Raw genomic sequence first — 23,900 nt, forward strand, 5'->3', positions numbered from 1 at the left:
TGAAGTCAACTGTATCTGCCGAACGTGAATTATATTCAGTTTGTTAAAATATCTATGGGTATTTGACAAATTAAAACCTATTTTACATTTAAACTTCTATTTATTTGTGTATAAACAAAAGGTAGAGAGAGGATTCTAAGAGTAAAGAGAACCATTTGGCTGAATTCAAATTCTAGCAGTTCTAAATGTTGATATGTGAATCAATTGTTGTTTTAAGCAAATCATTAAAGGGACCACCACTCTCAGGAAGTAGAGATATTTTCATAAATTATGGCTTCTGGAGAGTTGTTTCATGATTTTACATCACCTACAATTATTAAAGGTCAGTAGCTTGTGTGAAGAGGAAATGGAAATGTCACTATTAAAGTTTGTATATATAGTGTATGTAACAGTATGTGTGATTGGTGTTTCAACAGGTGGAAGTGACATCACTGAAAGTGTACCTGCAGACAGGGGATCACTAATCCACACACCTGCCGTCAAGTTTCTTACCAGAGCTGATTTCTTTGCTGTACTCCATGAAAACACAGTAAGTCTATGTTGTTACAAGTACAAAGTTTATGTCATAGTATGCCTAGGAAAACTGAGTATAATGATTTGATGCAAATAGGTAGGTTGATGTTTTCATTGGTGAATTTCATGCATATATTTATTACTTGGCAGATGTAAATAGATAGCTGTACCAATGAGAGAAGTTTATTCAGTCATGTGATATAGACTACAAGGAACTACAGAATTGAACCACTTTGCTATAATTTGATTGGGCCATGATATGAATGAAGATAGCTTCCATTTTGTTACTAAGTAACAGTATAGGACATATTGTTGTATGTCAAGATTAGTGTTTTTGAACAAAAGTTAAGCATTTTTTCCACCAGGAATTGAACATTTGAGTCACTCCCAAAAGTTCTCATTTTTCCTTTTAATGTTTCATCTTTTCAGGAAGCAAGTCAACAGTATGCCAGGAATTCATCCCTCAAACACATGGTGAACAAAATTAGGCGTGACCCATCACAGTTTGAACATTACCAACATAACAGAGATTTAGTATCAATACTCAACCATTTTGCTGACACATCACAGGACTTACCAAGGGGTTGGGAAGTTAAATATGACAGAGCAGGAAAGGTAAGAAAAAGAACAAACAAATTGGAGGGGGGGGGGACTGTGTTGATCATTCTCTAGTGTATGAGCACACGTCTCTTTTCAAATAAGTCTCTACCTCTGACTTCTTGAGTATGCCCCTCTCGGACAACTCTAACCTCATCCTCAGACTCTACAAACGTACTATTCTCTCACTCTTCTGAAAAGGTCATAAAAGTTAAATGTTTTGTAGCCTGGAATCCATGCAGATGGGGGATCTGAATTCATTATTTCCCCAACACCAAAATTTAAAATCTCCAATCACCTGGATTCTAGTCTAAATGTCTTGAATAACTGATATTGATTATAAATCTATAGACATGGAATAAAGAGAGATTAGATTTTTTGACAATGATATGAAATAATACACTTAATTTAAAAAAAAACACTATGTAGTCAGTTTGTGGTTGACTTGGGAGATATATAGTGCCTCAAATATATCCAATGACAACATAGTCAAATTGGCAATTTTGATGTCTCTTTACTTTTGAAATTAATAACATCTCTTTAATATAGACATTTTATTCCTTCTTGTGGTTACATATATATTTCCTGTTTGAATTTCAGGCATTTTTTATAGACCATAACAATAGAAGTACTACATTTATGGACCCCAGATTACCCTTCAAACCACCCTTAGGTCATGTGATGGATAGTATGAATATGTTACAAGTGCCATCATCTCGAACAAGAAGTAGAAGTGCAGGTGAAGATGATATAAGGAATTCATATCAGTTGGTAAGTTGGTCTGAGATAATCAAGAACTAGGAGCACTGTAGCAAACTATGGAAATTCTTACTTGTGATCATGGTCACACACAGACTGTTGGTAGGTTTTTTTGCCGGTAGCAAGTACATAGCACACTGCGACAAGTTTTTTGCTGCAGTCGTCGAACATGACCAGGATGACATCACTTCAAAATGGCAGCACCAACAAATTTCATGTAATGATTCTGCTTATTTTACAGCGCCACCGAAAGTGATATTACAAGGCATCTATTCAAAGAACATGGTGTTGTTCCTGGCCTCTATCTTATGTATAACAAATATAACATGGACACTATAACACAATGAATACAAACATTTACAGTTTACATGAAGTCGGTTCATATTAACATTTGGAAATACTTTGTTGGTGTACCTTTACCTGCATTTAACTAATTATCATTTTCTGACCTGTATGTTTGCAGACTGGTGGTCACAGGGGGGCGCCACCTATTCGACCTAGGCCAGTAGACACTCTAACCCATTCCAGATCAGGTCCAGCACCAGTACCTACAGGTAAGGTCATACGTCAAAGGTCACACAACCAGAAACACACATCAGGAGTGAAATTGTACATGACTGCACAGAATGTACCAAAGTCATATAAAATTATACACTTAAGTTTAAACCATAGTGTATGCTAAAATTGTATGCTAAATTGATCAGAATGTTCAGAATGCGGTGTATTTGATTACTTTGTACAATCATCTCTGACTATTAAATGTACAGTAATGGTCAATTTTTACTTCTGTCATTGCGTTAAAGCTTGCTTGGTTTTTAGTACATTGAAATGATGGAAAGACATGTTGACCACTTTAATTGTGAGTGTGTTTGTAGCACAAAGACTAAAATGCCATCAATGACAGGGAGGGATTTTACTGGTAAACACAGAGTATTATCAGGTGACAACCATCCCCCTGAGTAAGTACATGCAAACCCCTCTCCACATACAAAATACATGGTATGGTATTGAGAGACACACGCTGCAGCTTAAGATCGGCAACAGGTCTACTCACACTTTACATTTTCTGTTTAACATTCACATGTTATATATACTATATCTGTTGTTTATAATTACAGCTTACAATGAGAAAGTAGTAGCATTTCTACGGCAACCAAATATTTTGGATATCCTTAGAGAAAGGCAGTCAGCACTTGGTTCTAATACGTTACTCAAGTAAGTAATCAGAAAATTGTAAGTAGTTGTGCAAAATGGATGTGAGTTTTTGAATGGACAGTGTTGAAGGCTTGCTGATACAAATTTAACTGTAAGAAAGAATTGAAACCCTTTGATTAGCAATATCTGTGAATCAATCGATTAGACACAAAGATTGTTGTATACCACAAAAATTCAAAAAAATATGTAACATAAACATTATGACCAGGTATTTATTGCAAAAATAATGAAATTGAAGTGAATGAGTCTCAGACCTGATTTCATCTGGAAACAATTGCCTCAAAACCTGATATAAGTGTAAATAGACTGTTGATTCACTGTGATGTTGTTACCCTTTTCAGGCTTGTCACACGGGCCAAGATGCATACTGCCCTCTAGTGGCAGGTTATAACAATCGCATTACATTTGTTTACATTTTGGGAAATGTTGTATTCAGGATTCCCAAAAGCTTTACAGTTGATGATGTAGTTTGATGGATTATTATTTAACACGCTGTTTCTAATGATACACAGATTTGTTAATTTTCTGTTCCAGGTTAGGATTTGTGAACTAATATGATATGTACATCAGCTGTATGTACATGTGTATGTAATGTCAACCATGATACTGAGCTAATCTTTACTTCGTATCAGTTTTCTTCAAACTTCACATCTCAGTAACCATGTCCGGTCCTCTTCATGTATAATGTCATTTCCCGCATTGGCAACACTCCTTATGTAAATACATGAATGACATTTGACCTCCTTAAAAAATGTTCAATGGTAATATCATGATGTCCACATACATTTGATGATGTTTTTCACTCTTCTTACAGAAATAAAATAAATCAAATTAGAATAGAGGGTGTAGACATGCTGGACAGACTTTCCAATGATATAGATCTCATCATACTCCTCAGGTAAGTCTTTATTTGTCAGTAAGTCTCATTATACTCCTTAAGTGAGTCTTTATTTGTACCAGCCAACTGTCAGTCATATGTAGTTGTAGAGATTCTGTGAATGTGTTCGATTGATGTTACACAAGTCTGTACTGGGTAGTCTGTACTGTAGAGCAGTTTCACCCAAAAAGTTGACTAGCGCCCTCTAGTGGTAAATGTTATAAAACAATAAACGTGTAACATTTACATCAGAGAGATTGTTCAGAGAGGAGGAATCCTTGCTATGACTATAGCTATGTGATCACAGTGTGCTTATTTAACAAACAGTATCTTAGTGTTTTGACAATAGTAATCTATTCATAGTGTTTTTAATTAACATACAGTGTGTTACTATCTTTTTTGTTCCTGCTAGTTTATTTGAGGAGGATATCATGACATACGTACCAACTGTTGCACATCCAAGTGCAGCCTCACCTAGGGGGTCACCACAACACTCACCTCAAGCATCTCCAGGTAAGGACTCATTTCTCAATTACATATACATTTACACTCATACACACACACACACACACACACACACACATACATACACACACTAACACATATGTACACACACACACATTTACACACGCACACACACACACTCACACATACACATATGTACACTCACACACACACACATACATACACACCCTAACACATGTACACTCACACGCACACATGAGCATTTACACATCACACAGACACATTAAAAAAGATTTCTTCTTATTCAAATGGATCCTGTACTTGACATATCACTGATAAATCTTCCCCATATATCCAGGTCTATCCCGGGCTAATGCTAGAGCTCCTGCTCCATATAGAAGAGATTTTGAAGCCAAACTCAGGAATTTCCACCGGAAGATGGAATCCAAGGGATACGGACAAGGACCCGGCAAACTTAAGTAAGTATTTTGTGAAATGTTAAAATAATAGATCATTCTATTAAATATCTAAATTGTTCTGAATGATTGAACCACATATGTTCAAAAGTCCGATCAAGTTCCTTGTATTCAACAGTAAAAATTTCTTGGTAGTGGATATATATTATTTGATTATTGTGATTTGCAGAAGAAGATATCTGTCCATCATTTCAGTAATATGACAGAACCCCATGACGTGCGAGTGCAAGTGTGGCGTACTCGGGGTATTTGCACAAGTACTTGCAGTACACTCATGAAAGTGCAGCAGAAAACACTGCAAGCACGAGTGCAAATACCCCTGACTAGTGACACTTGAACTCACACGTCATGGGGTTCTGTTGTTATTATATATGTTTATCCAAAACAACAAATTTCCACAATTGCACCTCATTTGCATAACATTTGCATGCAAGTGTGCAATAATGTATCCAGGTATCACACAGCAGTGCAAATACCACTTATATGCGCATGCAATAATCTGTGGTACATATGTAATACTATTTTATCTGACAAGTTTTAATTTTATTTTATTCTTTGTTCAGACTCAACATGAGGAGGGATCATTTACTAGAGGATGCCTTCAATAAAATAATGGCAACTCCCAAGAGAGATTTACAGAAGAATAAATTGTATATATCATTTGTTGGAGAAGAAGGGTAAGATATATCATACATTTAACTAATGTATTACTAGTATGTCTTGTAACATGACCTCAGATCTGTGCTCAGAAGATTGCCAAACACACGCTGAGGTAAACAGTACCGCTGGTGTGCAGTTCCAGGCTTTGAAAGTGCCTGTGGCACTATGCGACCTATGGTCACTTCTAAAGGTATCAGAATTGCCCGAGAGTCTAGCTAAGCAAGACTAGTGATACAGTAGCTTGGAGAAGAAGTACACTTTTATCACTCCATCTTGTTTTAGTACACCTGTGTCATATGTCTCCATTCCGTAGTAGATATTCTGTTAGATGTGTCCGAATATGTTTTAGATTTGATATACTTTAGATCTCTTGAAATTCAATGATTTAGTAACTTCATAGTACAAAGTATCAATAATATCAAAACATAACTAAGAGAATACACATATTATGTGGATGTTAGAGTAAAGCATTCTGCCAACACCAGAGGGCAGGGCAGTATATGTTGTAGCCATTCAATTTGGAAGAGTTTTCTTTGCAAAGGATTCACTAACGGAACATATTTTTGTGTCCTCCTTCCAGGTTGGATTATGGTGGCCCATCAAGAGAATTTTTCTTTCTTTTATCAAGAGAATTATTTAACCCCTATTATGGTCTGTTTGAGTATTCTGCCAATGATACCTATACAGTACAGATTAGTCCCATGTCTGCATTCGTAGATAACCAACTTGAATGGTAAGTGATAGGAAAGTGCATGTAAAAACAAAAGATCACGGAATCAAACTTTGAGGGCGCTCTGTAAGTGACGATGAAAACGTGAAAACAAAAGATTGATCAGTTTGACTATGAGGGCGCTCTACATATTTCCTGCAATGGTACGCAGGTTCTAACATCTAACTCTTCTACATGTAATAATCAGGGTGATATTTCTATTGACTAGTATAGTCAGTTATTTAATGTCTAAAATTAATGCCTAGATTGTTGTGAAGATGAAAGATCAAGTGTTAATAAACAACAACAAAAGTGAAAAACCATTTCCATTACTGCTATTATACCACTAATATAGTTTTAAAGTATTCAGAAAATGAAGAATTTTTCTGTAACAGTACAGTACATAAATGGGTCAAAACTTAGTTGTTTTTATTTAAAATTTGTTTTTCACCATGACTGCAACTGTATGGCAATGTCAGAGTCATCCTTCAATTCAGTATGCATTCCACAAAATTTTCACTTGGCCTACTTTCTTTGACATCATTTATGAAACACTATCACCAAAGTGTGAACTATGCACAGTTGATTGTGAGAACACGTTTGACTCTCATTCTAAAATTATCCAAGGACAGAAACTGGCAAGTGTGGATAGCAATTACATAACAGTACACAGAATAGGACTCATAGGAGGAGATGACCAGTCTTCATATGGAATGTAGAACAAGAGAAATACAGCATGTGATCTCAGTCAGATTGTGTAAATGACCCTGACTATTCTGTTCATAAACAAAGACAGATCATAGACATACTAGCCAGGAATCACACTTTAAGTATACTTGACAGATGACAGACTTGTGTCACTCATGGGAATCCTTGCTGTCATGTACAGAAGTTGAACTGTCAGCATGGATTCCACACTGTCCTGTTCTAATGCAACCACAGAATACAAGTTGTCTTAATAACTATCATGGATTCATGTTGTCCTGTTCTACATAGTCTAGTTGCTATCCTTGCCTCAAATCTCAAGATCTCTCTTCACTGATCTTCTTGAGAAGAGATTCAAATCCATGGACACCCTCAAGACTATGTATACTCCAGTAACAAGTGGGCCTGTAAAGACACACCGATTGGATTTTTGTAGTTCTATTCAGTGGCAGATATGTCCATGTTTATGCAATATCTAGGTTTCTTTGAGGTTCATTTATCAGCATTAAGGAAATCTAAAGGATATGTATAAAAATGATCCTAAATAAACAAAAATTCAACTCTCCTTACAGCACACGATTAAACTATGAGATCCTGTGTACGTGACTTATAAAACAGTACACAGTACCCAGAATAGTATCCTTGCTTAGAATGTAAACAAAGGAAATGATGTTTTTAGCTTTTTGCACTCAGAGAAGGGAGTTAAAAGTTTAGCACTTGGAACAGATGATATCAATACATTAGTTTTATTGGTTTGTTTGGTGTAGTGATTAATTTTATTAGTTTAGTCAGTTGATAGATTCATTTTATTAGTCTCTCTGGTCATATTATCATTACCACTATAAATGTTACTTGTACCATTGTGTGGACTTATATAAAGTTGGTCTCAGATTCAGCCTCATATTCAAAAAATCACAACAACACCAGACAAAAGCAGTCAACGAAGAAATAATAATGTTGAGGCTACAGGAAATGCTCCCCCTTCACACTCACTTGATGGGAAAGGAGGTGTCTCAGCTTGTACAGGAAAGAAATACTAGTACTTGAAAATCAGAGATAATAGCTTGTTGTCAAGATATTTAGGGGAGGTCAAAATTCATCTGATGTGTTTGTTGGTAGGCACACTATTCTGATGATGTATCTGCATTGCTGTAGTTTAAAAAGATTTTAGTCTTATTTAAAAGGCTGTAGAAGTAATATTTTACGATAGGTGAGAAGTAAGACATTTCCTATAATCCCTACGGTATAATTTCTTGTTTGACAGCTTTCGTTGGGTGTCATCGTGATTTTCCCTATATGAGACTGAATCTGAGGTTCAATATGTAAGACTAGCCTCATATTTTCCTCCAATGTGAATCTGATTTTGAATCTGAGACTAACTTTATACTCTGTATTTTGTGGTTGAATGGGTGGTCAATGTCTTTATACTGCGGTAGTGTTCCATAATCTAGTATTACAGTAAAACAATCATAAAACTCTCACAAGACTTCCCATTAGTTCTTCTCCCTATCTCTGACCCAGACATCCACAATTGTGGTAAACATTGACACAAGTATGTAAACCATAAAATTAGTCTGTTCATATCTCAGTAGTGCAAATGAATTTGTATCAAGTATAGTAGTATTAGTATCTTACAGATTACTTATGTTGCAATGATAACCATTAAAAAAAATTCTCTAATCACATTTCACCTAGGCCCAGAAAAATGCTCCAACTATGGATTCCTTTTTCTAGATATTTTAAATCTTGTTCCTTGTTATGCATACAAATTTGAAGTTAAATGTAAAAAGTTTTAGAAACTGACACCCAAAGTTGATTCCATCTTAGTCTAGTCCTTGTACAGTATAGTTACAACAATGTACACCTCCACTCACAGAGACATCCAGACTAATTCCATCTTTGTTTTAATCAAGTCTACATTCGGATGTCAGTCGTGCCACATATTAAAATGAACATTTGTGTATTTCTTGTAGGTTCAGATTTTGCGGTCGTGTTATTGGTCTCACAATAGTTCACCAGTACCTGCTAGATGCATTCTTTACAAGACCATTCTACAAGGCATTATTACGACGTCCATGTACACTCAGTGATTTGGAGTATCTAGATGCTGAGTTTCATCAAAGTTTACAATGGGTGAAAGACAACGACATCACTGATGTATTAGACCTGACATTTACAGTGGATGAAGAAGTCTTTGGACAGGTCAGATTCACACTCATACGTGCAAAACTTTATAATCTTATTCAAGGCCACAAAGTTTCCAATTATCAGATCACATTGATGAAAGACAAACTAATTTACTGTCAGTGAATGGTATATCTTAAGGTGTAATAGCAGAAAGCTATGATACAAAGCAGAGACTGTGTACTGATATACGACAAGATTAGGTTGAAGGACAGTCAGCTGCAGTGAATGAAGTCAACCACATCAACTTGTCAAATCGGTATTCACTACCTAAGCTGTAAAAAAAAAAAACACCATGCAATACATCCATCTAACACCCACTCTGATTACCAGAAAATTACCTACAATTTATTAGCAAGGGTTCTGGTGGCAAGGACATGTTTTTTCCTATCCGGTGACCCAACACTATGACTTAATGTAACTAGAAATAAGAACACATCCTAAGTATGTACTGTTTACAGATTTCTTACAAGAAGTCTGAGAAGAAGTCAAGAAAACAACAAGTAAAACAAATGATTGGTGAATCTAAACAGAGTCATCGGCTTTGACTTCACTTCACTTCACTTCACTTCAGAGTAATGGTATTAAACAAAGACACATGCCATGCATGGAGTATTTCACTCCAGTTTTAATGGCCTTTATAAAAAAGGAACAAAATTACTGAAGCAAAGAGCATTTATGTCCACTGCAGAACATGATACCAGTATAAGATACACATTATGGTCCATGTGCCTATTTTATAAGTATAGCCACGTTACAGCCCATGTGGATATTTTATTACCCCATCAAAGCTAAAAAGGTTTGCCTAACTTGTTTACTTTTGTAGACTTGTACTGGTGTGTGATTTGCGTCACTACAAAACTGCTTTGTCACACTTTATTTGCCACTGTTATATATTTACGTAAGTTAGCTGGAATAGGTTGTGTATTGACTGAGGTTAAGAAGTTATCAAGTGCAATGACTTCAAGGCACTCCCACCATTGTTTTGTCGGTCACTTTCTTTACACACAAACAAACCATGCACTAACATTAACCTTGAAATTGTAAATAGAAAACGATCTTGTACGTGCAATACCATACACCCCCATTCCATCACTGCATGCTTGATTCACCAAGCATTTAATTTTAGTAATACCTATTATACCAAAGTTAGCTTTGAACTTGATATGCTTGGTTCACCATGCAGTAAGTTATAATAATACCTATTATACCAAAGTTAGCTTTGAACTTGACATGCTTGGTTCACCATGCAGTAAGTTATAATAATACCTATTATCCAAAGTTGGTTGTGAACTTGACATATAGCTGTCCCATTAACATAATATTGTTGTGCGGCAAACTCAGGTAAAAAAGTGGAAAGCACTTGTTTAAAATTCCAAGGGCTTCTACGTGTATCAAAACAAGAAAGCAGTGGTTCACATTTGAAGTTAAAGGTTTTTACTGTACAGATTTTATCACAAGAATCTTCCATGACAGAAATGTTAATGTCCTTCTAAAGTTCAGAAACTTGCGACGTAAAAGTTTGCAATAGGCAGTCCTTATTTTCAAATTGTTGAGATCATACGTACATGTCTGAAGGCAGTCTGATGATCAACATTATAATTTGATCAGAGACTTGGCCATCTGGTGTGAAAATGATGTTCAACAGTGAAACCAGTAAGCAGTACGGTATGTCGAATCAGGTGTACATACCTTGCTTGGTCTCAGCTGGGATGTTTGTCTTGGTCATACCGTACTATATCAAGAAGCTCTCTAACAAATTTGTTTGAGAGGTTCTTGAGATAATAACACCAAGACAGGTCTCTGTTCAGCTGACTGAAGAAAAATATTGTGGAATAGTATAATTATACCATCGCCAGTAATATTTTTAAAAAAATCAGGGAAAGTAATGGTAATTTTGAGAGTTTTGATTCATATTTCAAACACAGCAGAACCAACGACTTAGAAATGTGTTGTCATGATGTAGAAACATGCTGTCATGATGTAGAACGACCAGAGTATATATTCCATGTTTTTTTGTTGAACCTGGCTAGTGCACGGTATAATTGTCAATGTAATCTCTATAAGTGAATAATTACAAAAATTATTTTTTGTGTGTGTTGTAGCTGACGGAAAGAGAGCTGAAAACCAATGGTAAAAACATTCCAGTGACTGAGAAGAATAAAAAAGAGTACATTGAACGGATGGTGAAGTGGAGGATAGAAAGAGGAGTATCAGAACAAACAGACAGTCTGATGAGAGGTTTCTATGAAGTGATGGACAATAGACTTATATCAGTATTTGATGCTAGGGAACTAGAACTTGTCATTGCTGGTATAGCTGAAGTGGATGTCGGTGATTGGAGAAAACACTCAGAATATAGATCAGGTAAGCAGAGAAATTGGTATCTATGCTTTCCTAGTAAATATCAATTATCATGGAAATGTCCTGAGATGAACATGTTCCAGGGTAATCAGAAAGTGTTTACTAAGGACATGGAAAGACCTGGAGTGTCTTGAAATAGACATGGTTCCAGGCTATCCGTGGAATGACATGAAATGCCCTGAAATGGACACAATTCCTGGCTATCAGTGGAAAGACCAGAAGTGTTTTGAAATTGAAAAATGGACATGGTCTGGATTAGTAAGAAGGGTTTATCAAATAGAGAAGACATGTTTAGTAGAGATCAAGTCTAGAGCATAGATGAATTCTGTCTGAATATACTCTCTTTAAGTCCAAACTTATTTGAGAATCCTACGATGTCTGTCAGTACACAATATCATATTGTGTACGATTCACAAATAATGCCCCAGATAACAGCATGGGGTCCTATTACTGTATGAAGACTACAATGTACAAAGTACTAGAACTAGTGTATGTGTCTACAATTGGTTGAATACAAGTACAGATGAAGGGAGGCATTTATGGGCATGCAGTTACCCTTCTATTGTTGGTTTGTCAATTTGTGGGAGTGTAGCTGAAGAAGATTCATGTTTTGCAAACAATATATGTTGTATTGAATAACTTGGATTCAATTCTAATGAATTATCAAGATAATTCAGTCATACAAAGATTTAAAACTTTACTGTAAACTTGTATCCCTACCATTCTCCGATATTCTTCCTCTCTTTTCTACATGCCAACTCAAGTAAACTAACACAAGAATCAGACAGTAAACATTTTGCTACAAGTTTTTTAGCACAACTGAACTTGTTCAGTAGTGCTATAGGGATCACCCGGCGTCTGTCTGTCTGTCTGTGTGTGTGGATGTGTGTGTGTGTGTGTGTGTGTAAACAACGTAAAGTCAAAAACCGCTGAACCGATTGCCACGATATTTGGTGGGTCCATTACTTTGGGTGTCTAGTTGGAAAATTGTTCAAATCAAAATGATCGCATCACAGGTATGTGATTTGGGTCAAAAAATGTGATTTTTGGTCAAAAAACTTAAACTCAGAAACTACTGGGCAGATTGGTGCGAAATTTGGTGGGAACATTCTTAAGGGGGTGTAAAGTAAGATTTGTTCATGACGGGATGATTCCATCAGTGATATGCAAATTAGGGCTAAAAATGTGTCTTTTTGGTTAAAAATCTATAATTCTAAAACTACTGAGCAGATTGGGCTGAAATTTAATGGGAATGTATCTAGGGATGTATGGACGAAGAAATATTAAGCATACCATGATTCCATGAGTGATATGCAAATTAGGTGTAAAAATGTTCATTTTTGGTCAAAAACTTATATCTCAAAAAGTACTTGGTCAATTAGTCTGAAACTTGGCGAGATGTTTCTGAAACTGTTATTCTGCAGATTTTCTTAAAAACATTTTGACAAAATTGGCCCTAGCAACCACGACCACGCCCATAGCAACAGCCAAACGGTGGTGTATTTCACAAAGATAACAACAGGGTTTAATAGATAATTGAATAAACATCCAAAAAATGTATGTAAATTTGCATAGCAACAAGACCACGCCCATAACAACAGCCAAATAATCACGTATATTGCAAAGATAACAACAGGAATAGAAAGACAGATGAATAAACATTCAAAAAATGTATGCAAATACCCTAGTAACCATGACCACGCCCATAGCAACAGCCAAACGGTGGTGTATTTCACAAAGATAACAACAGGGTTTAATAGACAATTGAATAAACATTCAAAAAAATGTATGTAAATTTTCCTAGCAACAAGACCACGCCCATAGCAACAGCCAAATGATCACGTATATATTGCAAAGACAATATCAGGAATTCATACACAAGTGAACAAAAACATTCACAAATGTATGCAAATATATCTAACAACATGACCACGCCCATAGCAACAGCCAAATGATAGCATTTATTGTAAAGATAGCAACATGGTTGGATAGGCAACTGGATAGTTATTCAGCAAATAAACACCTATTGTTAGCATAGACTAGCATATGGATAAACATTTTTAAAAACTGCAGTTGTGCTACAACGCCATTGGCGGTATTTTTAAAAATGCTGTCTGATAAAGTAAGACGTATTTAAAGGTCTGGTCAGATTAGGATGAAAATTTAGGTGTAAAAAGAGTTGTCTGGCTGAGATATAATAAAAGTTGGTCCTGGATACAAGAATGATCCCAAATAATCTGGTGGCTCCACTGATATAATAACACTATTGTGATGACCATGGGGTTGAAACATGGCCCTTTAACTTTATGGTTTACCCTAATATCAAATCAAGCTAACGATATTGTGATGACCCTGGGATTGAAACGTAGCCCTTTAACTTTATGGTTTACCCTAATATCAAATCAAGCTAACGATATTGTGATGACCCTGGGATTGAAACGTAGCCCTTTAACTTTATGGTTTACCCTAATATCAAATCAAGCTAACACTATTGTGATGACCTTGGGATTGAAACGTGCCCCTTTAACTTTATGGTTTACCCAAATATCAAATCAAGCTGTTTTGTGTTCAGCTGAGCAAGCGTCAGTTTCAAGTTCAAGTGGGAAGAGATTATGGAACAAGTACTAACATAAATGAGCAAAACACAAGTCTCAAGTGCAAGTTCAATGCCCAAGTAGCCAGAAATTATTAGACGCTTTATATCAGAGCACAAGTCAGTCCAAGTTCAAGTCCTGAGAGAGAAGTGATTATGGGATTACCTTCAGGCATTTGTACTTGACCCTTACTTCTTTAGTTTGGAATGTACGTCACAACGTCGTCACAACATTACTGAAATCACTATTGTTACTACATCACCAAATTTAGTAATGTTGCTATTAAGCCATCAACATGTGTATTAGTCGTACTTGACCTGATTATCTGGGTTCACCTGTGGATTGAGTCTACAACTATCATACTAATAACAGTAAAACTATAACACTGGTACGGTGCCAGACTGTCTACGTGATGGATAAACTCTTCAGTACAGGTGCTTAGACCACCATTATAAAAAAAATATTGATCTTGGCCTTGATGTCACAACCAATTTCCTGCCAAATGTAGAGAAATAAACACACATTGATGCTCTAGCACAACATGTATTGTGTTACCAAGGTTTCATGTAGATTATTCAGGTCGTTTTGGTAACTTCTTTAGGTCGCTTCGGTAGATTCTTCGGGTCACTCCGGTAGAGTTTGTAGGGTCTGTTCTGTCAAGGTTGTTGTTAAGAGGTTGCCAAGGATTTATCATTTGAGTCTATAATTGGATTAAAACTCACAACCATTGTGAAATGAAGGTATCGTTTGCCCACAAAAAATAACTAAAGAAGTGTAAAGTAGGCTAGCAACTAAAGAGGGTGGTACTGGCCTTTAACTTGTGTATTGAATTAGACGGTACACTGACAATGGTGTTGTGGAAAACAAGATTTCAGTTTTAAGATTCAATCACAAACAAATCCTTGAAAGAAAAAAAACAGTCTTTTGTATCAACATTGAATAGAATGCTAGTAGAAGTTGTCGGCTACATCAAACATGTCGATAAACTAAGAACTAATTTTAAAAAGTTGTTAATCTTCCCTAATGAAAAGACATAAATCACAATTCAATACACCTGAATTCTTATTTTACAGTCTTTTAGAGAGTGAGTCTATTCACCTGAGTACTTGATTGATTGTAATTGATGACATCACTAAATACTTGGTTTACAGAAAGTATCGCAATTACACAATATTTTAATCCTAATTTCATAATCCTAATTCATAATTTTATAGTCTTATCCTTATAAATTGACCTACATGATCTCATTAGGATTACAAACTGTGTATTTTTATATTGAGGAGACTGAAAGTACTCTGTACCAAATGTTAGTTTGTAAATTAGTATCTGGTTGACTGGCTGGTATTATGTCAAGCCAGAATGTCAAGTCAGATAGCCAAGTCTCTAGGCTATACTGTCAAGCCAGTATGTCAAGTCAGATAGCCAAGTCTCTGGGCTATACTGTCAAGCCAGTATGTCAAGTCAGATAGCCAAGTCTCTGGGCTATACTGTCAAGCCAGTATGTCAAGTCAGATAGCCAAGTCTCTGGGCTATACTGTCAAGCCAGTATGTCAAGTCAGATAGCCAAGTCTCTGGGCTATACTGTCAAGCCAGTATGTCAAGTCAGATAGCCAAGTCTCTGGGCTATACTGTCAAGCCAGTATGTCAAGTCAGATAGCCAAGTCTCTGGGCTATACTGTCAATTCAGTATGTCAAGTCAGATAGCCAAGTCTCTGGGCTAAACTGTCAAGCCAGAATGTCAAGTCAGATAGCCAAGTCTCTGGGCTATACTGTCAAGCCAGTATGTCAAGTCAGATAGCCAAGTCTCTGGGCTATACTGTCAAGCCAGTATGTCAAGTCAGATAGCCAAGTCTCTGGGCTATGCTGTCAAGCCAGTATGTCAAGTCAGATAGCCAAGTCTCTGGGCTATATTGTCAAGTCAGATAGCCAAGTCTCTGGACTAATTGACTGCTGAAACAATGAACCCAGTTATATTTAGTTCAATACTATAAAACACACATGCTTTTCGGTGTGGTTGTATCATATGTTTACGTCTGACCAGATTTATAGTGTAGAAAATAAAGTAGTTATGAGATGTTCGTGTTTTCTGTCGTATAAAAAAACAGCAGTGTTATTGTACTAGGTTGTAAAGTTAGGGATGTTATAACTTACAAGTTTATTACTTGAACTGTTAACCAGTGAATGCATTGCAGGTCATCTCTTAGCATGAAATAAATCAGACAGTTCTCAAAAGAACCCACAATAATGACAAGTCACTTGTATAGTGACTGACAATACAACAATTTGTCAGTGTTATATTGTCCATGACATTAACTTACTGAGTACAAATGTACTAGGTTTAGAAGTAATAGGTAGTGTCTCTCTCTCTACTAACTATTTATTACTGAATCTATTTACTGTTAGTCCAGATCCCAACATGGTTTCTGTGAGTGGTGGTGTTAATGGTAACGATACTGTATAGGAACTAGATTGATTCACTGTATTGAGATCTTCAATGTCAGATATACTGCCTTTGTGATCTAAACCCCAGAGTTTGAATCCCACAGTTTTTAGATGACTAATATCTTACCAGTGGAGTCATATAAGTTTGAATAAAGGTCATTCGTTTGTTCAGAACTAACTTATTCTATAGCTTTGCTAGACAACAGTATTTGTCACACAAATGTTAATCCTGATCTGACATGAGCCTTTAAGTACCCAATAAATGAGTCAGTACACAAGAGTTATTTTGGTCAGATTTTAACTTAGATGGTATAACCATTAAAAGTACAAAATGACAACTACAGTGAACAATATAGATGATCAAACCGTATTTGTAGAAATAGTGTGTGTGTGTGTGTGTGTGTGTGTGTGTGTGTGTGTGTGTGTGTGTGTGTGTTTGTGTGTGTGTGTGTGTGTGTGTGTGTGTTTGTGTGTGTGTGTGTGTGTGTGTGTGTGTGGGTGTGAGTGAAGGGGGGGTTAATAATGTCAATCATTGTGATAGTCTTCTTTATAGGTGTACTATCTGTACAATCCCAGGTGGGTTTGTTGAAAGCAGAAATAATTTAGAAAAAAACACCCATATCCATACTAAGTTATTTGTATGTACAGATAGCTACAACCTTATGCATGCCCCATTGGAAATAATGTCATATAACTTAAAGAGTGTAATGAAACCTGATTACAGCTATATGTACCACATTTTATTCCTTCGTATTTTCATGAATAGTTTCCTATCTCCTGTCTTCACTATTCTCAACACAACATACTGTGGCTAATTACCCTTGTTGTTTTTGTTTATTTTTAGGTTACCATGACAAACACCCTGTCATCCAGTGGTTCTGGCAAGCTGTGGAGAGGTTTGATAATGAAAGAAGACTGAGACTCATACAGTTTGTAACTGGTACATCTAGTATACCTTATGAAGGCTTTGCAGCACTGAGGGGTAGCAACGGTCCAAGGAAATTCTGTATAGAGAAGTGGGGTAAAATCAGCAGTCTACCCAGGTAAGACAACATTGTCTGAGATGCGTGTGTGTGGTATGCTTTTGTGTTCGAGTAATTAAATGTTGTCTGCAATCTAAGAAGTCCTCAAGGCATACTCGGAAATACAATATGACAACACGAATACCAGACTGTTGTTTATTTTAAGGTACCTGTAAAAAAAAATAATATATAACTTTTAGAAATTTCTGGAAGTTCACAAAAGAAATACCTCAAGCCAAAATCTTACTATACTGAATGGGGGAAATCCGATTCACCTGAAATGTTGTCATGTTTGCCAACGTTTTTCATTTGTTATGAAATTCAAATAAGCAAAGATCTTACTCTGAAAGTAATGATTTGTTCAAAAATGATATGTTGAGCAGTATAACCTGCATTATGTTGACAGTTGGGCTTAACAAGTTTATAGTTACCAAGTGTTTTGATAGTGTCAACACTTCATTGACTCTAGGGTCCTCATAGCTATAATTATCAATTCACTAGTCCCCATTCTAACAGTTGATATGAAAGCAAAACTACTAATACATGTTGATTGATTGCACTGTTTGTGTTTTGTTTGGTCGTAGGGCTCACACCTGTTTCAATAGATTGGACCTACCACCATACACATCCTATGCAATGCTACTAGAAAAACTTATCACTGCAGTCGAAGAAACAAGTACTTTTGGTATTGAATAACGGGTGCACATCGTTTCGGTGTCATGTATTCCCTGTATCAAAATGGAATGTGCCATAAACACCCATGTAGACATTACATGGAAGAAGTGTCCTCATCTAGAGGAGAGTCAACCATCCACATTGGATGAACGACGAACATCATGAACACCTGATTTTGGACTAGTTCTTCCTGTCCATCAATGGTATAAGCCACCAATGAACAAGCTGCTGTCACAAGTTCAGCACAAGGAAGCAACCATCTTCATCACAGAGGGGTGTCAAGTCACAAGTCTGAAATCTTTTGTATTTATTTGTATGTATCATTGAACACTTAGACCATGGAGTCATATTTATTGGAGCAATATGTTATACATACTCAACTCATAACACTCACCAACTTTTTAAGTTATACACATTGGACAGAATTTTTTTGTGATAACAAGCGAACAATGCCCTTTCTATACAATACATATCCCCCAAACAGAAAGCTTTATCGATGTAACAATGCTAAAATGAATCCGTCAAGGGTTGATAGCAATATGAATGATAGCTATTAAATGTGTGGGAATTATGCCAAAAATCTCTGTTAAGGTACGCAGATAAAAGAAAACTATGTATTGGAGAGTCTGTTTTACATAGCAAGACGTGTTGAAATATAAGTACTAGTTAGTGTTGACGTGCAAAAACACAGAAAAGGGAGGATCTTTGTCACTTTAATATCAAAAGAGGAAACAATACTTGGAAGATGATATTGTGGGTTTCTTTGTCATCTGATAACTTACCTGTCACTAAACAAAGTATGAAATAGTGAAATTGTGATATTAGTGCAAGGTACAATGAGAGACAGCCCTGAAGCGTAAAGTCATTGCACGGTTAATCTACGTAGAGAACTTCCTACCATCGTAATGAATGGAAGACATGATGTGACAAATGGAATGATATATGGCTGAGAGCATTAGTTGAGGGCAGTTCACAGTGACTACAAGTCATTCATAACAAAAGTGTCATCGTCACCAAATCATAACCATGTCAGGAATCCACAGTTCATTCATTTGAAATACATTGACCTGCATTCTGTGTATATTTCATATCACTTAAATTTTTCGCACATTCTTGCAAGGAAACTCATATTAGATAAACAGACACAATACAGCCTCAATAAATTTAGGATCAATACTTGTCGTTGCATGTCACTGTTCAGTAACTCTATTATACTATGTGTGCCATGAACTGTATAAAATGTAACACACATGGTACTTGACGTCAGTGAATTGTACAGAGATTAGGTCTATACAAGGTTCTTGTGTCACATAGAGACACTGTGGTTATCAAAACCATAAGACCTAGAACTAGAAGTATGTCAGAGATGTGTGATGTCATGGTTTGTGGTCATCCTAAGTCTAAAGGGGAAAGGTTGGCCAGGATAGTTAGTTCCTGTATTGCCCTGCCAGCGGTGTCCATTCTTTCAACTATTATTTTCTTTGATGTAGACTGTTTTGTTGGAGTATCCAGGGGGTTTAACACATCCTGGAAACTTGTGAATAGAAACGAAGAGCTTTAGTTGTCTTCCTGTCAGCTAGCCATCAATTATACAGGAAACCTATCCCTAACTTTACCGTATGGTCTTCAATTTAGTCCAATTTTTTCTTTCAAAAATTCGATACAAATTGTGCCCCTTGTCGAGATAGATTATATACCTCAGCTTTACCTTCATTCTTCAATTTAGCCTAACTTCTTCATTTGTTGATTCTAAACAAATTTGGCACCCTATGAGAAAAAGCATTGCCAATGACATCAAGTTTTTTTTCATTCATAAATTCAACACAAACTTTGCCCTTGTTTAGAGACGACATTACCTGAATGTAAGAAACCAGTTTCAAAACAATGAGAACGTACTAGAGTGAATCATACACACTTTGTGTATTTTAGGATATGCCGTACATTTACTTCCATAGTAACTGAAATCATCTTCTGACAAATTGTGTCATTGTGAGGCAGTATTACACATATATAAACCAAGTTATTTTTAATAATACAAATTTTTTATTTCTGTTATTTAACTTAACTGAACCAAACAACAACAACAACAAATGAACTAAAAGCAGTACATAACCTACGATCTGTACAACTTTGCTATCAATTATCAATTTGTCTGATAGTTCCAGCCGATTACACATCAAAAAGAGAAACCCTATTGCAGACATATTACATGTCAATATGGCTTTCCTGACAGACAGCACTGTCAACAATATAAATGTCAAATACTATTTATTTTGACCTAGTTTATATATATCCTGTTAGTCACATATAATTCATAACTATTACACACCTGTATTTGTTTTTTTAGGCGCTTGATAAATATTCTGACCACCTGTGTTTTTTACACAACATGCAAATGAATTATACATGGTATCATGTGATTGGAGATTGTTATACAATGAGTAGTGTGGTTGGCTTGCAGGCCAGGCCAAATTTGATTGGATAAATATATTAAAGTAACTATCGGTATATGAGATAGTTAATTTGTTTGGGACAGTATGGTTGTAAATGATGATGAATTACTACAGCATTATTGTCAAAGTTTTGAAAGTAAATGATTCTACAACAATGGCGGAATCCATTATAAACTATAACATTATTGACACAATGAATTTTCAATTTTTTTGTTCAATTTTTTTTGTCAAGTGTACATTTAGCAGAATGAGGCTGTGTATTTTATCTGTAAGTCATTTTTTTTGTAAATAAATTATGACTTTGATTTATTATTATTATTATTATAACGGAAACATATTTTCCCAAAATCTAATCACTTTCCTTAACTGAAGGATTATTTTATAATACTGAGATGAATTCCTAATTTCTAACTCAACAATACTCTCATTAATTGTGATGTTTGACTGAGATATATCATTTCAGCATTTCTACCCCGACTTTGCTCTCAGTATTTCAAGTAATCCAGACCTCAATACCTCCAAACATCCAGTGCACAATCCTAGGCCAGTTACTATTTATGTGAAGTATATCAATCAGTATTGTTGTCAAATGCAAATTATTGACCTCAGATTTGGCACTGTATACTTCAGAACAGTGTTATGTATATGACAGAACCCCATAACACGCAAGTGCAGTTGTGGTGTACTCTGGGTATTTGCATTTGTGCTTGCGGGCTTGCACTTTCATGTGCACAAGGCAAAAGAAAATGCCGCAGAAAACACCACAAGCACCCCAGAGGTATCCACACTGGAACTTGCACATTGTGGGGTTCTTTGTTTATCTGAAAAATTAGAATCCTGTAGGAAACGATCTGATGACACAAATTTCATGTACAAGGAATGACTGTGGCCTAATTTGCATATCATTTGCATACAGGTATGCAATAAAGTTTTCAGTATTGCACTGCAGTGAAAATACAACTAGCATATGCACACACCTGTGCAAGTAATCACTAGTGCATATGTATTAATACATTATTCATTTCACCATATTTTACCATATAGTTGATTAAGTATATGGCAATCTTATCCTAAATTACATTTTATCATAGAGATTTATCATCACATTTCCCCTTCAATCAAAATGAAAGAAAGCATTCAGGTGAAATTAGTAAGCAGTCATTAATAAATTGACTGTCATACTAGTCATAGTAAATACCTGGGGAATGAAAGTACACCAGGTGTTATTCATTTCTGACCTTATCACATCTGTGGGCATCAATTATCAAGACTGGGTTGACAACATATAGGTCCCATTGGAGTACTTAAAATAAAAACAGGTGTCTGTGTCATTGTCACTTTATCATCCATGTCGTCGGGTTTGTTTAGATGTGGGTAAACACAACAATACTTATACAAAATTTGATACAAGCTCAGGCCACCAATCTTGGTGGTCTGAGATGCAAGTACATCCAAAGTCCAGTGAATAACTTGACTATTGTAGTCACTGCAAGCATAGAATGGATAGTTATACAGAAACAAGGTGACACTTAAACTAAGTGATGATTAATAAGTATTCATATGCATGTGTATGTGACACCTCGTTTTCTGTGATTTGCCAATCAACTGAGGTTTTTATACACCTCTTCATTTGTGTGTGAATGTGACACCTGGTTACATGTGATTTGCCAATCAATTCTGGAGTTACATCTCTTCATTTGCATGTTAATGTGAAGTCTTGCAGTACATGATTGGCTTAGTAGCTGTGACAAATTTTGATTCTGTATATCTCTTCATGTGACACCTGGCCATCAATGATTTGCCAATCAACTCTGGAGTTTAATACATCTCTTCATTGCATATTAATATAAAGGCTTGCTGCATATGATTGGCCTAGTAGCTGTGACACAACTCTTCATTAGCATGTTAATATGAAGGCTTGCTGCATATGATTGGCCTAGTAGCTCTGACACAACTCTTCATTTGCATGTTAATATGAAGGCTTGCTGCATATGATTGGCCTAGTAGCTGTGACACAACTCTTCATTAGCATGTTAATATGAAGGCTTGCTGCATATGATTGGCCTAGTAGCTGTGACACAACTCTTCATTAGCATGTTAATATGAAGGCTTGCTGCATATGATTGGCCTAGTAGCTCTGACACAACTCTTCATTTGCATGTTAATATGAAGGCTTGCTGCATATGATTGGCCTAGTAGTAGTAGCTGACACAACTCTTCATTTGCATGTTAATATGAAGGCTTGCTGCATATGATTGGCCTAGTAGTAGTAGCTGACACAACTCTTCATTTCCATGTCAATATCATATCTCATTATGTAGATATGTAGTTGCTATCCAATCACAACTCTTCTGTACAGCTGACTATCACTTTTCTTTGAGCCATATCTTTTTCGAAAGATAAATTTCGTTTTAAAATATCAAATCTGTTTTGAGATAATTAGCTTTGCATACTTTGCAGCTGAATCATGTACTTAGTAAACTGAAGAAATGGAAGTATACCCATCATATACTGTACTCATGTATATTAAAACGATCAATCACTATCGTTGTAACAAAAACCTTACCTCTCTGCAAACACGCTCAAATTGCAATTTTTCTGTAAACATTTAAATACAGATTGACAAGACCTAACTTGCAATGTCCTGTCACATGTTACTGGGGGGGGGGGGGGTATTAAATGAAGAAATGGGGGAAACTGTACATGCTGTTGAAAGCTATACAGTACAAACATTCTTCAAAAATGCAAATAATGTCATATCAGTATGTATATAATTTTTCAGTACAAAAAATAACATTGTCTTTGAAAACTTTTATCAAAATGAATGTAATGTAGTACTTGCTATTTTCAGCCATTGGAAATAGTTGCTTTTAGCTATGAATCCCCCTAGATGTAGCATAAATAGAGAGCATATGTAAAATACCCAGATCACATATTGTATAGCTAGAGAGGGGGGGGGGTCAAATTTTGAAATGAAACCTTAGATAAAATACCCTTGTAATATATAATTGTAGGGAAGTTTATTCGTAGATTTTGCTGGAACAATGTTAATGGGCTTTCTTTTCTAAATTGTGATCGTTATAAAAACTTGATGTGAATTTTTTTAATGGAAATGATGTAAAGAAAAAACTATGCAGATCTTGCAGTTCAGTCGATGTGAATTTACTTTTCTTTAAATTTTGTATTTGTT

General features: G+C 35.8%; 1 protein-coding gene across 2 annotated transcripts in view; it reads left to right on the forward strand.

The window, feature by feature from the left end:
- LOC144433513 (E3 ubiquitin-protein ligase HECW2-like) overlaps positions 1-23,900 on the forward strand; it is a 93,371-nt gene extending 69,471 nt beyond the window's left edge. Inside the window, exons 12-26 of one of the 2 annotated variants that reach the window (XR_013480786.1) lie at positions 417-529; positions 943-1,128; positions 1,711-1,881; positions 2,333-2,423; positions 2,988-3,084; positions 3,899-3,982; positions 4,374-4,474; positions 4,785-4,905; positions 5,466-5,579; positions 6,143-6,295; positions 8,950-9,178; positions 11,266-11,527; positions 17,405-17,603; positions 18,167-22,783; positions 22,916-23,900. Coding sequence is in view for 1 of the 2 variants with exons in the window: in XM_078121822.1 (XP_077977948.1) it covers positions 417-529; positions 943-1,128; positions 1,711-1,881; positions 2,333-2,423; positions 2,988-3,084; positions 3,899-3,982; positions 4,374-4,474; positions 4,785-4,905; positions 5,466-5,579; positions 6,143-6,295; positions 8,950-9,178; positions 11,266-11,527; positions 17,405-17,603; positions 18,167-18,278 (2,033 nt within the window). In the remaining variant the exon portion in view is untranslated. Of the gene's footprint in view, positions 1-416; positions 530-942; positions 1,129-1,710; positions 1,882-2,332; positions 2,424-2,987; positions 3,085-3,898; positions 3,983-4,373; positions 4,475-4,784; positions 4,906-5,465; positions 5,580-6,142; positions 6,296-8,949; positions 9,179-11,265; positions 11,528-17,404; positions 17,604-18,166 lie in introns of both variants that reach the window. The other variant, XM_078121822.1, reaches the window with a different exon arrangement.

Source organism: Glandiceps talaboti, chromosome 4 (assembly GCF_964340395.1).
Source record: "Glandiceps talaboti chromosome 4, keGlaTala1.1, whole genome shotgun sequence".
Lineage (NCBI taxonomy): Eukaryota > Metazoa > Hemichordata > Enteropneusta > Spengelidae > Glandiceps > Glandiceps talaboti.